This window comes from Leuresthes tenuis, unplaced genomic scaffold (genome assembly GCF_036924035.1).
Source record: "Leuresthes tenuis unplaced genomic scaffold, fLeuTen1.0.hap1 SCAF_18, whole genome shotgun sequence".
NCBI classification, from domain to species: Eukaryota; Metazoa; Chordata; class Actinopteri; order Atheriniformes; family Atherinopsidae; genus Leuresthes; species Leuresthes tenuis.
The window spans coordinates 8,738,209-8,753,539 of record NW_027325372.1 but is presented as its reverse complement, the minus strand read 5'-3'; the positions used below and the strand labels follow the sequence as shown (position 1 = coordinate 8,753,539).

Sequence of the window (15,331 nt, the reverse complement as noted above, 5' to 3'; positions counted from 1 at the left end):
AAGCAAGCACTGCTCATTATAGAAGTTATAGCAAGTTCCATTCAACATGTGTTGGGCGGGGTTCTACCCAATATTTGCTTTGTTTTGAGACATTCAGTAGTAGACAGTAATGATAAAACACGGAGACTGAAGAACGTTTATGTAATATTTGTAACTTTTTTTGACCCCTACTCATCACGTACTCCCCCGTCTGTTTTTGGGTAGTTGGTTCTGTCCAAGTTTAGCGCTGTCTCAGCTCAGCTAGCAGAGCCGCTAACAGCATTGATAAAACCCTTGTGAAATTGTGGTGTAAAACACATTGTGAGGTGTAATTAATCAGATTCAGTTAATGTAATCCAAACGTAACTATGCTAACACATTTTAATAATAGAATATATGGATTTTAAAATTATATTAGCGTCAGTTGTTAACCTTCAAATCAGCTAACATACAGGGTAGTGTTATTTTAACCAGTTATTAACAGTTACTGGTGAGCTGTTGTTTTGGCCAATAGTTCTGCTATAATCTCGGGTCTCCTCAGATTTATCTAACAAACATGCTGTGTACACACTGATGCTCTGACATATTAAGATCCAAAATGTCAAGTATAATAATAACAGGGTCAGAGACACTGAAGTGGCACTGATATACATACAGCAGTTGAGCTATTTGTTTCACATTTACTTGAGTAGGATTTCTTCATACTGGACTTTTACTTATTATGAAGTATTTTCATATAACTTTACTTGTACTTTTACTAAATTAAGGCATTTAAATATTTTTTCTGCCACTGCATTGTTTCATAGCATTGTTATGAGATTAAGTTGCTTATTCATTGGGAGGTTGTAATAGCAATCAGACACGTGAAATAGTCCAGGGCCTTCCCAGTAATGTGTTCCAGCTCCTCCAGATGAGTTGTATAATCTCCTTTGGATGCTCTGTGTCTCCAAACCAGAGGTCTCCAAACGATCAGACACGCCCAGAAAACATCCAGTGGAAGTCGGCTCCTTTGAAGAAAACTTCCCACTGAGTGTCTGAGCTCCTCTCATATTAACCCTGACTCCTTGTAGCATATTCTCTCTGTGACTACCCAAACCTTATAATCATTAGTGAAGGTTGGAATGTAGTTTGAGTGGCCAGAAGTTTTGCCTTCAGGCTCAGCTACCTTTTTAAACTACAACTTTGCACCAATCCTGCACAAACAGTCACTTTTGAGCCTTTTGAATTTTCCCACAGAGTCCACAATGAGGTCTGTCCTTCCTGTGATATCGCCTCTCAGAGGATGTTCCGTGGAGGAAGAACGGAGTATATCCGCTCGCCCACAAATCAGGCACTTAAATTCATTCTGGCTTTTGATCATCCATCTGTGTCGGTGAGAAGCTCAAATTTTGCCATCAGCAAACATGTTGTTTTGGCTCATTCTTGTCTTTACGGAGTGAGATGATTTCTATCTCGAAATGACTGAAATGTTTTTTTCAGCGGGAAGCAAAACTGGAATTGTTCAGAGAGGCTGTGGATGCCTATTCAGCTCTGACTGTGCAGGTAAACAACAAATTAGCTATAATAAACTGCTTCTGTCAGCTGTGTTTGTGTGATAAACAAAAACTTTTCCATTTCTTTTGTTCCTGCTACTGCTCAGGCACTTAAAGGACACGGTATTGACCGCCATCTACTGGGGCTCAAGCTGCAGGCCATCGAGGAGGGACTGAGCATTCCCAAAATCTTCATGGACACAGCTTATGGTCTGGCAACTCACTGGAAGCTGCGGACAGGACAGGTGTGTTTGTGTGCTGGTTGCACAGTTTTCATACAGAAGGTAGTTCCACTGTGGCCCAACAGAAAGTGGGAAATTTGTAGGAATGTTATGAAAAAGCAAAGACAAGAATGGAAATTTGGTGTTTCCTGTTTTCTTTGTCACATGATGTTCTGTTAATGTGGCACAATTACAGCAGGAATTTCCAGCTGTTCGTTGTTCATATGATCAGGTTTTTTTTTGTTTTTTTTTCACCTGATTTGGCTTTTGCAATGTTCGTGACTGCATGAGATTTTTACTACCCGCTGTAATCTTCCTGTGTTTACAAGTCACAATTTGTGTCAAAGCACTTCTACAGTATAGTTGAACACGATACTAAAGTCTGGTGAGGCACTTTTATTTCCTTGTTTTATGAAATCTAACTTTAAACATCTCCATAGTGAAATCGCTTTATAGGAGGCGTGTTGTTGTAATAGATGAAATACGACAAGTTATCAGCCAAATAGAGAATTTAAAAGAATGAAACCTTCTCTAAAGACAGTCGGACTTTCTTCTTCAAACACTAAATTAGAGGCAACGATTATGCAGAAACCATCAGATATATTGCACTTTGTTCATTAGACATCAAAGTATTTGGACAGCAGCTGCTGAATGGATCTACAAATATTTTTTTGTTTCCAGGATAAAGAATAAGATGTGAATTGATAACTTCTCTGTTGAAGTGTTTTATCCTTATTCCTTTTTGCATTCATTCATTTTGTCTCTTTGGTCCCTGCAGGTGCCTGCGAACACAGACAGCGTGATGTGTTTCGGGCCGCTCGTGCCCGACGGTTACGCCGTGTGTTACAACCCTCAGGCGGACCACGTCCACTTTTCCGTTACCGCCTTCAATTGCTGCGATGAGACGAATGCCGAGACGTTCGCTCACACTCTGAAGGACACCTTGTGTCATCTACAGGAGCTACTGCAGCCTACTGTGTAGATCTGCAGCCGCAACGTCCCGCAGAGTCGAGCGGTTCTTCATCACCGAGGAGAAAACACTGTTTCTGAAAACATTTTGTGCAGGTCTTTTTGAGCCTTGTTGTTGTCATGTACGCCTCATTGGAGCCTTTGATTCTGAGAGAGCTGGACGCTGTGGCTCCGAGGTGCTTTTGATACTTTTTTAAGCTTTTCATTCAGCAGTAAATCTTTCTTTCTGCATGATCAAAGTGATTGTTGACTGCGTCAGTGGATTCACGTGGAAGTGTTTGAGGATACAGTGAAAGTTAAACCTGACACTTCAGCTTTAATCAGAACAAGCCAAATGATGAACTGACCGCACGCCTTGTACACCTCAGGAGCTCACCAGCGGCCTTCTGGTACCTTTCATTGAGACCGATCTTTGATATTTTACTCTGCCAACGGAGTTAATCGACATGTGTTTTGGAAAGTTTGATTTAGTAGATTAACACAAGTGTTTGAAACGGACCAAAGGACATGAAGCAGGTTGTTCATGGTGATCTTGTTAGGAAATGATTGGTGTTTTTGTCCCTGAGCAGAGACCACTCGATTTTCAGGATGTGCATTGATTATAGGTTTGGCCTCCTCTGAGGGGCGTGTAATTCTTCTGTGAACCCGCAGGACTGGTTAATAAAACCTGTTATCGCATGAGTACTCGTTTCACTTCTTTGTGTGCAAGAGACGGAGTAAGATGGGGACAGGTGGAGGGTGGTGCCTGTTTTCTACAGACCTGTGGCTCTTTGCTTTTGGTATTCCTGCAGACGGGCTGTTATGTATGAGACTTCAGGATGACACCGCAGGCTCTCAGGGGACCTTTGTAAATACTTTGACTTTCTAAAACATTGACATTTTTTAAAGTCGATTGTTCAGTTGCTGATTTACAGCAAGTGTGTGCTTTGTCAGCGTCTTGTTGCATCATCCAAACTCTCTCAAGCGTCTTGAAATTAATCGTTACCCTGATATTCTCCTGTGAAATATTACTAACTGAATCTTGAATTTAAGCCCAAACCATGATACTCCCTTTCATTCGGGTTTTTGGCAGTTGGTAACTACACATGAAGGATGCTATCTTTAAAAAAACAACTAATAAAGATAATTGAGAAAAAGGTGGTTGCCAGGGCCCAGATTGACATTGAATAGATAAAAATAAAGAAGATCAAAGCAGTAGAAGCCTTTATCAGTTTTGTTTGTACTTCTGGAGATGTGTAAATGTATATCTCAATTTATTTTTGACTAAATCGGTAAAGAACAGCCTGTTGTGTAAGAATTTATACGTACTTGTCTAGGAATTTGCACAAAATTGTGTGTTTGTTTTTAAATTAGTTCAGTTTTGCCCTCCTTGGCAAGAGAATCATATATGCAGAATCATAATACAGTTTATCAGGTCAGGTCACTTTATTTGTACCTTTAGGTAGATTTGTTTTGCAGCCAGACAGATAACATATACATAACAACATAAAATCTTCTAAAAATATATATTTTTAATAAGGTTAAAAGTGTGAAAACAGATAATTTAGAACAGTAAAATGATAAACTCCTCTGGCTGGATATAGGCCATATATATAAGAAGGGTTCCCCCAAAAACACCAAATATTTAATCTTTTGAATAAAAACGAGATTACGAACTAAATAAAACACACAAGTTCTCGTGTATGTGCGGATAAGCTACAGCTTGCTCGGTTTAGATAAGATGTAATTTACAACAAAGGCAAATTAATAGAATGTGATAGCTTCATAGCAATCCATCACGTCCTCTTCAATTCATGCTTACACGGACAGAGGGGTCCGGGCACTGCTTCGAGCTGATTGGACAATCAGACACCGGAAATTACGTCCGCAGAGCTATTGCACCTTTAATTTAAAACCGGAACAAACAAAAGCAGAAAGTGGAGCAGCTGCAAGGTGTTTTGTCGGAATAGTTATTGAGCGCGGTGAGCACACAGTGAGCGAAGTGTGTGTGAAACAGGATTATTGAAGAGACGCTGCTCATCTGGACCGCAGCTGCAAGAAGAAATGAGGCTGAACATGATAGCTAGAAATTAGCCAAACAATATATTTTAATTTTAATTTTGTTTTACCACGTTTTTTAAAATTATTTTTCTAGTTTTCTTTCATGTGGAGAGGTTTCATTTAGGGTTTTTAATTCCTTTAAGTCATAATGAAGGGCTCATGTTTTATCGGCAACCGGAGGAGGAGAAGCAGCGGGGCAGCCGGGCTGCTGTGTCCGCTGCTCGGTGCGTGTTTCTTGGCTGCCGTGGTCGGATACAAGCCGGTGATCATAGTGCACGGCTTGTTCGACAGCTCAGGGGCTTTTGGAAAATTAGACAGATTCATCAACGAGGTGAGTGCCCGAGCAAAAGTGAAACCAGCTCAGTTTGAGTGGATCTGTGAGGATAGATAGTTGTTTAAATACACATTTAATGGAACATCCTGCAGGCCTTACAGCTTATATCACCATATGTTATCAACAAAGCATGGACCTGCATCATGTAATATGCACTGTGCTGCATTAGTCAGCTGTTATCATAGTTTTAGAAGTCTGTAAAGAACCTTGTAATGCCACGTGAACTTGTTTTATTGCGTTACTTCTGGAAAAAAAATATATTTTGCAGATCCGTGCATTTACAGGTATATAGTTATTAATTTGTTATTTGGGTCAAATACAACATATTTTTGTACTGTATTGTTCTCCATAATTTGTATTGGAAAACAGACCATAAATTTAAAGGCGGTATTAATAGATTAATAGTTTTTAATAAAAGCTGTCAGTGACTAGTGATAATGGAGTTCACATTTTATGTAAAGACAGTGAAATGTGCCTGATCCTGCTTGTCCTGTTAAGCTTTCCAAACCCCACACAGCTTTGGAAATGCTCACTCTTGGATGAATATGTGATATTGCAGCAGAGAGGAAGTTTTTGTGGGGTTGATGAGGTCTAAGTTCCTCTTTCTGTGTGTGTTTTTTTTGTTTGTTTTTTTTAACCCTGCTTTATTAGAAAGCTGTAGACCGAAACCAGATCAGTTTGGAGGAAATAAGTGAAAGTGAAAATCCAGGCTTCACTCTTTCTGCTTCAGTTAGGCTGAGCTCCTACCAGCCTAATAAATCATCTGTATTTAAAGATTGTATCAATTAGAGGACAAACATCGTTGAAAACACAAGCATCCAAACCCAGTCTTTCAGATTTTACCTTGTTGATTCTTGTACCTGCTCTGCTTTTGTGTCCTGCAGTCTCATCCGGGGACAAATGTGACCGTCATCGACCTGTTTGACAGAGGCGCCAGCCTGCAGCCCATGTGGAAGCAGGTGGAGGGCTTCAAGGCAGCTATTTACCCAATAATGCAAAACGCAGCAGACGGGGTGCACTTTATCTGCTACTCTCAAGGTCAGTGAGTGCATTCCTACAAGTGCGAGAATACAGACATAAATGTGGTATTTGCTCAAGATTATAAAGTAGTCGTGGTATGTCTTTGACTTCTCTGACAGTAGAAGTGACGCTGTTTACTCTGCTGGGGTCGTTTTATTTTATTGCTCGAATTTACTTTTTATGAGGTTTAAGATTTCTGCTTCGGTCAGTAGTCGGGAACTCCCAACAATCAGCTTTTTGTAACTGTAAAAACAAAGCAAAACAAGTACAAGTCTGTGCGCAAATTAGATTTTATTCACTGAACAGTTTTTGAAAACTCGTTTCTTTCGGTTCATTTCTTATCTTTTGTCTTTTTTTTTTTCTTTTTTTTTTTTAAATAACCATCAACCAGATATATTCTGAAATGCATTTCTCGGACCATGAATGTGGAAAATGACGAAGGTTTTAGCTTAATCTACTTGTCTAATGGAGTTTATTCCAACTGAAAACGGTTTTTAAAAACATTTCCTTGTTACTTCCTTTAAATTGTCTGCCTTTTTAATTAACTATATTCAGTTTTTTTCGACTAAACAAGACATTTGAAGGCATCACCTTTGATAGACAGTGATACTGAAGGGCAGTTTTTGCAGCTTCCTGCCATTTAATTGAGTAAAGAGCTAAAATGGTATCCAGCATATAAATCAATAATTAATGTAATCGACTATTACAGATGCACACACTGACTGAAGCATCGATAAGCTGCATTTTCATAGTTTTAAAAAGTCAACATACACCTCTGACGTTGCAGGTTGAATTGATAATTATAAGGCCACTATTTTGTTTATATGTAAAAACGTAGTTTTGTTTGTTGTGTTGCAGGTGGGCTGGTTTGCAGAGGGATCCTTTCAACTCTGTCTGAACATAATGTTCACTCCTTCATCTCTTTGTCCTCTCCTCAGGCCGGGCAGTATGGAGGTAGGTGCAACTTTAAAAGCTTAACACGTGCTTTATTTTGTATTTTTGTTGTAGAAAATGGATCAAATGAGAGTGAAAAGATGTGGGTCGTAGATAAAAATCACCAGAATCTGCATTTGTTTGAAAAAATTGCAAATTCATTGGCTGATTACTTATTATTTATTTTTTAATTATTATTTAGGTCTGACTGCCAGCAAGACATATAATAAATAATTATAACATATTTAATTAAGAATAAGTCTCGATTGCCACATTCAAATTTTATGGCTTACCATATTTGTGAAAGGAATTGCACTAAATTCCCCAAAGAAGGACCCTTTTTTTTTTCTTTTTTTACTTATTTTAGAATATGAAAGCGCATTAGAGAACAGGGAAAAACGTTTTTACGTTTTTTTTTTTAACCTGAAAAAAGCCTTCAATCCACTGCATTCACTTTAATATGAAGTATTTGTGGCTGTAGTGATGTATTCACTGATGGGGTAGAAAATTATATTTCTCAGTTTTCTTCACATTGTGCATTGTGTTCCTGACTGGAACAAATAAAAGAAATTGGAAATAAACTGAGATTTTTCTTTTTTTAAAAGGAAGAAATCGGTCCAGTTGGAGCCGATCAGACTGAAAATCTTGCTGATCAGTTATTCCAGATTGACTGGCTTGTTTTTAGCCAGGGCAAGCAGATATTTTCAACACACAACAACATGTTAACACAGTCAAAAAGCCACATTTGAGCCACATTTGAGTTTGAGACATGAAAGCTAAAGTATGGGGGGGAATAAATGAACAGTAAATCTTTTCTTATCTTGAACATGTTGCGGACTGTTTTGTCTCTCCTCTGTTGGTTGATTATCCTGGATTTTCTCTGTCTTTCATCTCCTCTCAGACACGGACTACTTAAAGTACCTCTTCCCTCAGTTTGTGAAGTCGAACCTCTTCCACATTTGTTACACTGCAATTGGTCAGAGGATATCCATCTGCAACTACTGGAACGGTGAGCCTCCAGAAACATCTCCTCAGAGGACTTTATGAAACTTATAAACATGTTTGATTCAAAGACCCTCATTGCAACAACTTTTTGTACTGATTAAACTACTAAGAATCCATGTTTCAACTTTGTGGTTGTTGATAGTCTCTCCTCTGTCTGCAGACCCCCACCACAGAGACTTGTACTTGAACAGCAGTGACTATCTGGCTTTGCTCAACAGCGAGAGGCTGAGTCCAAACTCAACAGGTCAGCAAGCTTGTTCTGAGAAAAGCCCACCCACAAATGTAATATATGCAACTGCTTTGTGATGTGCTTGGTGTTGATCTCTTGAATCCTAAAAAGAATAATCAGTAGATAAAAGTCACTATATAAAAGTCTCTGCTTACTCCACAAATGGATGAAAACGAAGACTCTTCCTGAGTGGCAGGATATTTCAGGCAAACCATCAAAATATAACAGAAGATAACAAGAATATTCTCACAGGTTACAAATACCACCATCAGGTATTGACTGAGTTATGACTCCCAACTTCTATATGCAGAGTGGAAGAAGAACTTCCTCCAAATCCAAAAGCTTGTGTTGATTGGAGGACCAGATGATGGAGTCATCACACCCTGGCAGTCGAGGTGAGGTCATCCCCTTTTGATCTAACATTTTAGATTAATTTCCTTTAATTTATGGACTGTATCTGCTGTGATAGTGTATGTCCACATGTTCAGTTATAGATTGTTGACTGACTCTGGTGCTAAAATAACTGATAAGTCAGGGACAATTGATTATACTGTTCAGAGCAGTTGCTGATATTTCAGTCAGCTGAGGGATTTATTTTTCCATCCCACATTGATTCGTGTCAAATGAACCCACAACACTGCATCACTTATCCCCTTTTTCAATTCAGTGATCAGTTTTAATGTGACCTCTTCTTCCAGCGTGATAGTCTTTGCTCAGTTCCCACATTTCACGGGGTTTTTCTGAGATGTTTGTTTTCTGACTGCGGATGATCTGATGACTATCATGTGATGCTCACACATTTCATCTCTCTGTCTTGTTCACGTTTCACAGTCAGTTTGGATTTTATGATGACAACGAGACTGTTGTTGAGATGCAGCACCAAGATGTGAGTAGAAATCGGACCCGCAACTGCATTTAGTTTAGTTGAAATACTACCAATTCTTTTATTTTGTACTTGATCACAGCACCAGTTCAAATGAGTTGGCATGAATTAAATGTAATGTAAATGGAAGCTTATATCCAATCCAAGTTATTTATAAAGCACATTTAAAACAACAATAGTTGGTTAAAGTGCTGTACACTAAAAATAATCAAGAAATGAAAAAAGTAAAAGACACAGAAGACGTATAAATCAGTGATTTACTCATGATAGATTATAGAAAACACAGCAAATGTTGAAAGTGAGACATTGCTTCTATTTCATGAAAATTATGAGGTCATCTTGAATTTGATGGCAGCAACTAAAAAAGTTGGGACAGAGGCAACAAAGGTTGGAAAAGAAAAATAATAAGGGGAGGAACATGTTGCAATTAATTGGCAGCATGTTCTAATTGGCAACAGGTCAGTAATATGAATGGAGATATTAAAAAAAGCACCCAAGAGAGGCAGAGTCTCACAGAAGTAAAGATAGGCAATATAAAGAGGTTCAGCAATATGCAAAAAACACATCTACAGGCTGTGGATCAATTTCAGAATAACACTCCTTAATTGATATTTGTGACTTTGAATATTTCACCATCTACAGTACATAATTATCTTTATGTACACATCTGCAAATCGGTATCAGGCGACACTACGTTAAAAACGTGTGATTCTGTCCTGGAAATCACTGCGTGAGCTCAGGGACACTTCCAGAAATCACTGTCTGTCAACACAGCTCACCGTGCCATCCACAAATGCAGGTTAAAGCTTTGTCATGCAGAGAAGAAATCATGTGAGAACATGGCCGACACCCATTTAAAAAGGACCGAGGCAAAGTGGAAAACTGTTCTGTGGTCAGAGAAAATTAAATTTTAAAGTTCATTAGACCCCACATCCTTCAGACTAAAGAGGATCCAGCTTTCTATCAGCTTAAAAGCATGAATCTCTAATAGTATGAGGGAGCATTAGTGTCTATGGAACTGTTTTATTTATCTATTTATATATATGTATATATATATATTATGTTTTAGAGCAACATATTCTCCCCTCCAAATGACATCTATTCCAAGAAAACAATGTTAAACCACGTACTGCATCTATTACAACAGCAGGGCTTCTTAGTAGGAGAGTCCATGTGTTGGACTGACCTGTCTGCAGTCCAGATGTTTCACCAACTGAAAACATGCATTATGAACAGCAAAATGCAACAGAAGACCCAGAACTGTTGAGCAGATATGATCCTACATCAGACAAGAATGGGACAATGTTGTTCTCCCAAAGGTCCAATAGCTGGCCTCCTCAGTTTCCAGATGTTTACAGTGGTATCAGTTGAACCTTTCCTAACCTATGATGAGTTGATATTTTTCACAGAACTTTAAAATGTCTCTTTCAACATAATTTTCTATGTTCTCCTGTGAATAAAACATTGGTTCATAAGATTTTAAAGTCATTTTATGCAGCATCTTTTAGTTATTGTGCATAAAAGAGCTTGCTTCGAAAAAACACATCTGGACTGTTGGAGATTTATCTTCTTATGAACATTGTTCTGAAGTTGCAGCTGTGATGAGGTGCAGTCCCCAAATACGACTAGATCCAAGACTTAAACCGTGATTATAAATAAATACGAGCAGAGATGATAAAATACTTCACAATGAATGTTTTTGATACATTTTCAAAGGCTCATCTGGTGTTTGTTGGGCAGAGTGTGGAGTTGATAGTGGGGTTTTTTGAGGGAACGGTTATTTTCCAGCAGCGTCAGACTTTGAGAACCCCAGCAGAAGATTAAATCAGGACTAATTTATTTATCTATTTTTCTCCTGCAGTTGTATCTAAGAGATCTGTTCGGTCTGAAGACGCTGGCAGCTCGTGGAGATCTGATCCTCTGCACCGTTCCCGGCGTCCAACACGTCTTTTGGCACTCGAATGAGACCGTGTTCCACACCTGCATGGAGAAGTGGCTGGTGTAGAACAGAGCAGACGCAGGTGTAGAACAGAGCAGACGCAAGCACATATTTTGCAGTTTAGTAAGCTCTTGCTTTCAAATATGTAGGAATCGCCAGTCGCTACATAGCGTCCCCGCTAACATCTGCGAGTGAACTCTTGAGAAGATGATCTCATTTATTTTGGGACTACTGTTCCCGGAGACCAAACAGTGATTGGCTTTTGTAGACAATTGTTCTTTATTTAAACTCATCGTATTAACTGCTATCTTATATTTAAAGAACTCGCTAGACATTTTGGAAATTGTGTTTATTTGCTCAGAGAAGTCTCTAAAGTCTGTCAAGTGAACATGAAGTTACAGTCAACAAATTGCCTGCCTCTGTCCGAAGGGACAAAATCTGTCTTACAAGCACATCTAAACAAACTGGTCGGCTGGTCATGCAGTTACATTTTAAAGAAGAGCTTAAATGTGGTCTTGAGCAGATTTTTTTTATCTTATTTTTTATCAACCAGATTTTACAGCTTTGCTTCTTTCCAGTCTTTATGCTATGCCGAGGCAGCCAGTTTCAGCTTGTACCTTCAGACTTTATGGAGAGTCACATCTGGTTCCGATCTTCCTCTGGATATCCCAGTTTTCCTTTCGATATCTATTCCAAACTGTACTATTGCCATCAGACACATCCAGCACATCATTGTCTGTGTGCTTTTTAAAAAAAAAAAAACATCCATCTCAACATTTAGTTTTCACCTCCAAGAACATAGTGACTCAACATTTGCTCACATAGACTTAAAAAAACATGTCAGACTAACATTAAGATGTTTGGCAAGTTTTTTATGTAGTAAGGGATCATTGCTGCTACAGTGTTGGTATTTTAGGATAGTTTCCACCCTTTGGATCGCAGAGCTTCGTGTTTTCAAGCCATTCAGAGTTTGCCAGATGCGATTGTATTGAAAACACAGCTGTGGATGTTAAGGGGTTAACTGTCTTTATGTCGCTGCAGTCTGCAACAGAAAAGCAAGTCGGGCTTTAAGTGAGTGCTCCAGCTATTTATCACTAAGAGGAGACGTATTAAAAATTGATGGTCTGAAATGATTGCAGGAGAGGATGAAATATCCTGAATCTCTTATTCAGAAGTTAGACACCAAATTAGCATTAAGGGGACTTTTCATGTTTTCACATTTTGTGATTAAAACACACCAATTCCACTGTTCTATCACAGAAAAACTACAAAATGAATATGTTGGAGACCTCCTGCTGTTAACTTTTATCCTACAGATGTTTCTTGTTGTCTCCACACTGACTAAATTTGGGCCTTAGTATGTTTAGATGGATTAAGGATGTAGTAATTTACAACCCAGAGTGTAAAATGGTTGTTTACTGAGAACAATTCAGTTCTAAAACATCCACACCAGCTCAGAAACACTTTGTGTTGTCTCTCGGCGCACACAAACCAGGCTAATCAGAAGAAAGTTGGCAGGCTTTTGAGTGGCAGGAGTTAATGTGGCTTGCTTGTTAAATATGGATTTTTTTTTAAACTGTAAATCATAAAATTCCACTCTAATGGAGTCCAATGAGGAAAAATGTACAGACATAAATTAACTTAATAGCTCGCCTTTAACTTTGGAAGGTCCCTTGTGCTTAAAAGTCTCAACTTCTCACCCTCAGTTTTTAATGCAAGCGTGTGGTTAAAGCCAGACTAAGCTACTTTTTCACTTCATGTTTACAATCACAGCTTTCAAAACCTTTTACCTGCGCCACAAGCGAGGGAAGATTGGATCTGCAGCAGTGTTCAGGAAGTAAGAGACTAATGTAATTTAGCCTCTTTTTCTTTTTTTTTTTTTTTTCATAGAGCGATTTATGTTCTAAAGCACAAATGAAAATGTCTCAAACCGCAGAAATCCAGATGTGTCGGCAGATTCTTTTTAACATTTTAAGGGGCTTTAGTGGCTTATATTTGACAGAGAAAAAGACAGAGAATGTAGATGGAGAGAAGGGATGGCTGGGCCTGCTACAACAAGGACTTTCGGTGTTTATACACTCAGCTAGTTGAGCTACTCGGCCCCCACAGCAGGGAATTTTATGTTGAGGTCCTCTTTCTGCCAGGGATGGCTAATTGAGCGTGAAACAAAGGGAAGAGAGGGTGATTTGAACCGATTGTTACGATTATATTGTCGTCCTATCCGCTCACTGTTAGCACAGGGCAGTGTCTCAGTTGAGAAACACGCCACCACACTCTTTTAGTGGGTCATAAAACATGATTGAGCGGTATGACTTTTGTATGAATCTACATGTTTTGTGTCTTTTTAGGAAAATCTGACTTGGTCTGACTAAAAGAATTAGTTCTCAATCCTATTGCTGTGAAAACCCTGACGATTTAAGATGAGAAAGACCTTTATTTATCCCATGAGGGGAGACTCTAAAAGGTCATTCATGAGTTTATATCCGACACTTTAACATCTCTCCTTGTGCCCCTTTAATTTGTATGAATGTTACTTTATTGACTCTGACAGTAATACATACAGTATATTTGCTTGTGCGTTTGTGTCTGTCACACATACGTAAAAAACATCGCACATCACGACTGTGCCTGAGCGACATTCTGTCGACATGTCTTCATCTACAGACTTACTGCCCTGCTCATCTTATGATGCAGCTGTTTATACATTTTTATCCTTCCATTTGTAATGACATGGTGACCCATATTTTTTATTTACACGAGTTTCATGTTTATGAGCAGTATCGTGCAGTGCTTTTAAACTGTGCTCCTTTATGTCAAGCCTTAACTTTTCCCCTCATGCCTCAGTGTTTTATGTCCATTACCAAAGTGCTACGACACACTGCCTTTAGTGACGGTGCTAAGAATATAGACAGGATGATAGTGAGGAGTGGCAACTAGTGCAGAACCTCAAGTCCGGCAGTGCTATGTCAGTGTCTACTGGTCCACCAAACTGTTGTGCGTGGCACTCTTTACCTGCCATCTCATTTAGATATCTCAGGCTTTTTAACAACCTTCATGCTCCTTAGAAAAGGGATTCATTTTTCTTCATTGTTTGCGTTTTGTCAGCTATTTTTTCTGCCTGATGTCCTTACTTATATATGTGTGTGTGTATATATATACGTTTCTCAAAAGAGGAAAATGTCTTTTTGTGTTATAAAATAAGAAATTAACTGTTGACTAAGTCAAGTACAGATTGCACAAAGAAAGAAGGGAATATTTAAGGATGGGATGATTTTATTTTAACATCATTATATCCTTTGTGTCATGAATGCTTCAACATATGACCGGATCAAGAATCGACATATCTGCTTAAATTGTTAATTTAAGGGGTGTCCTTCTCTGTTTGGTTTTCTTGTACTGAAACAAACAAACAAACAAAAAAAACTGTTAATGTAGATAAGAAACTTTTTTTTTTTTTTTAAACCTAAAATACTATTTTGACAGTTTCTACAGTGTTTGTCTGGCAAATTGAAATGTCATTTATTTCATCAATAAAAAAACAGTTTGAACATCATGTTTTGTTTGTTTAATGAAAATGGTTTTGTGTTCATCCAGTTGTTTCAGATCACGCATTTAATCCCAAAACATTAGACAGTACTGGTATTTTACAGTGGAAGGTAAAACATCTTAAATGGAAATAACTATTCAATGCTTAACTAGTGTTCATCCATAAAAAAAATACAGTCTTGTATAGTAAGATTTAAAACAATTTCATATTTATGTATTTCCTCATAATATAATGCTATCAAGGTCATATTTTTGTCACAAAAGATCAACTTGATTAAAGCTTTTTTTCTTAAATATGATAGATTTGTATATTAGAAATGTGCATAGGTGACTTTTTTGTAATTTTTGAGTTGGTACATTTATCAGTTTGAGTGTACATTCATAGTTGCTTCTTGGAGTTATTGTTTTCCAGAAATATAATAATTTGATGGCCAGTCAACTCCAAACATTACTGTGCAAAGTTAATTGTTATAACTGTCTTTTAAATCATTTAAGGGATCAAAATGTAAGTTATGTGTTTATAATGTATCAAAAATATTTTATTTTCTAAAATTTCAATAGTAATCTAAAAATTTGAGCAGAACTTTGTCATTATAATCATCATCACTATTAAACCTTTGTTTGACCGGGAGACTCTTTAAAATCTCTTTTTCAAGACATTCACTGATCAATATATTACATGTACACATCATTTGAAAAAA

At 38.0% G+C, this 15,331-nt stretch overlaps 2 protein-coding genes across 5 annotated transcripts in view; both read left to right on the top strand.

Moving 5' to 3' along the window:
• cratb (carnitine O-acetyltransferase b) overlaps nucleotides 1-3,382 on the top strand; it is an 81,539-nt gene extending 78,157 nt beyond the window's left edge. Inside the window, exons 13-16 of one of the 2 annotated variants that reach the window (XM_072370232.1) lie at nucleotides 1,216-1,351; nucleotides 1,459-1,521; nucleotides 1,619-1,756; nucleotides 2,511-3,382. In XM_072370232.1, coding sequence (XP_072226333.1) covers nucleotides 1,216-1,351; nucleotides 1,459-1,521; nucleotides 1,619-1,756; nucleotides 2,511-2,714 — 541 coding nt within the window. In that variant the 3' untranslated portion in view covers nucleotides 2,715-3,382. The other variant, XM_072370233.1, reaches the window with a different exon arrangement.
• Nucleotides 3,383-4,611: 1,229 nt separating this feature from the next.
• ppt2b (palmitoyl-protein thioesterase 2b) lies at nucleotides 4,612-14,627 on the top strand. Of its 3 annotated transcripts, none has more exons than XM_072370355.1 (9): nucleotides 4,612-5,072; nucleotides 5,960-6,113; nucleotides 6,954-7,049; nucleotides 7,930-8,037; nucleotides 8,194-8,277; nucleotides 8,573-8,657; nucleotides 9,094-9,148; nucleotides 11,007-11,166; nucleotides 11,663-14,627. In XM_072370355.1, the coding sequence occupies exons 1-8, from the start codon at nucleotides 4,890-4,892 to the stop codon at nucleotides 11,148-11,150; spliced, it is 909 nt and encodes a 302-aa protein (XP_072226456.1). In that variant the 5' UTR covers nucleotides 4,612-4,889; the 3' UTR covers nucleotides 11,151-11,166; nucleotides 11,663-14,627. The 3 variants fall into 3 exon arrangements, with proteins under 3 accessions (XP_072226456.1, XP_072226457.1, XP_072226455.1); XM_072370356.1 differs by having other exon boundaries at nucleotides 11,647-14,627; XM_072370354.1 differs by having other exon boundaries at nucleotides 11,007-14,627.
• The last annotated feature ends 704 nt before the right edge of the window (nucleotides 14,628-15,331 follow it).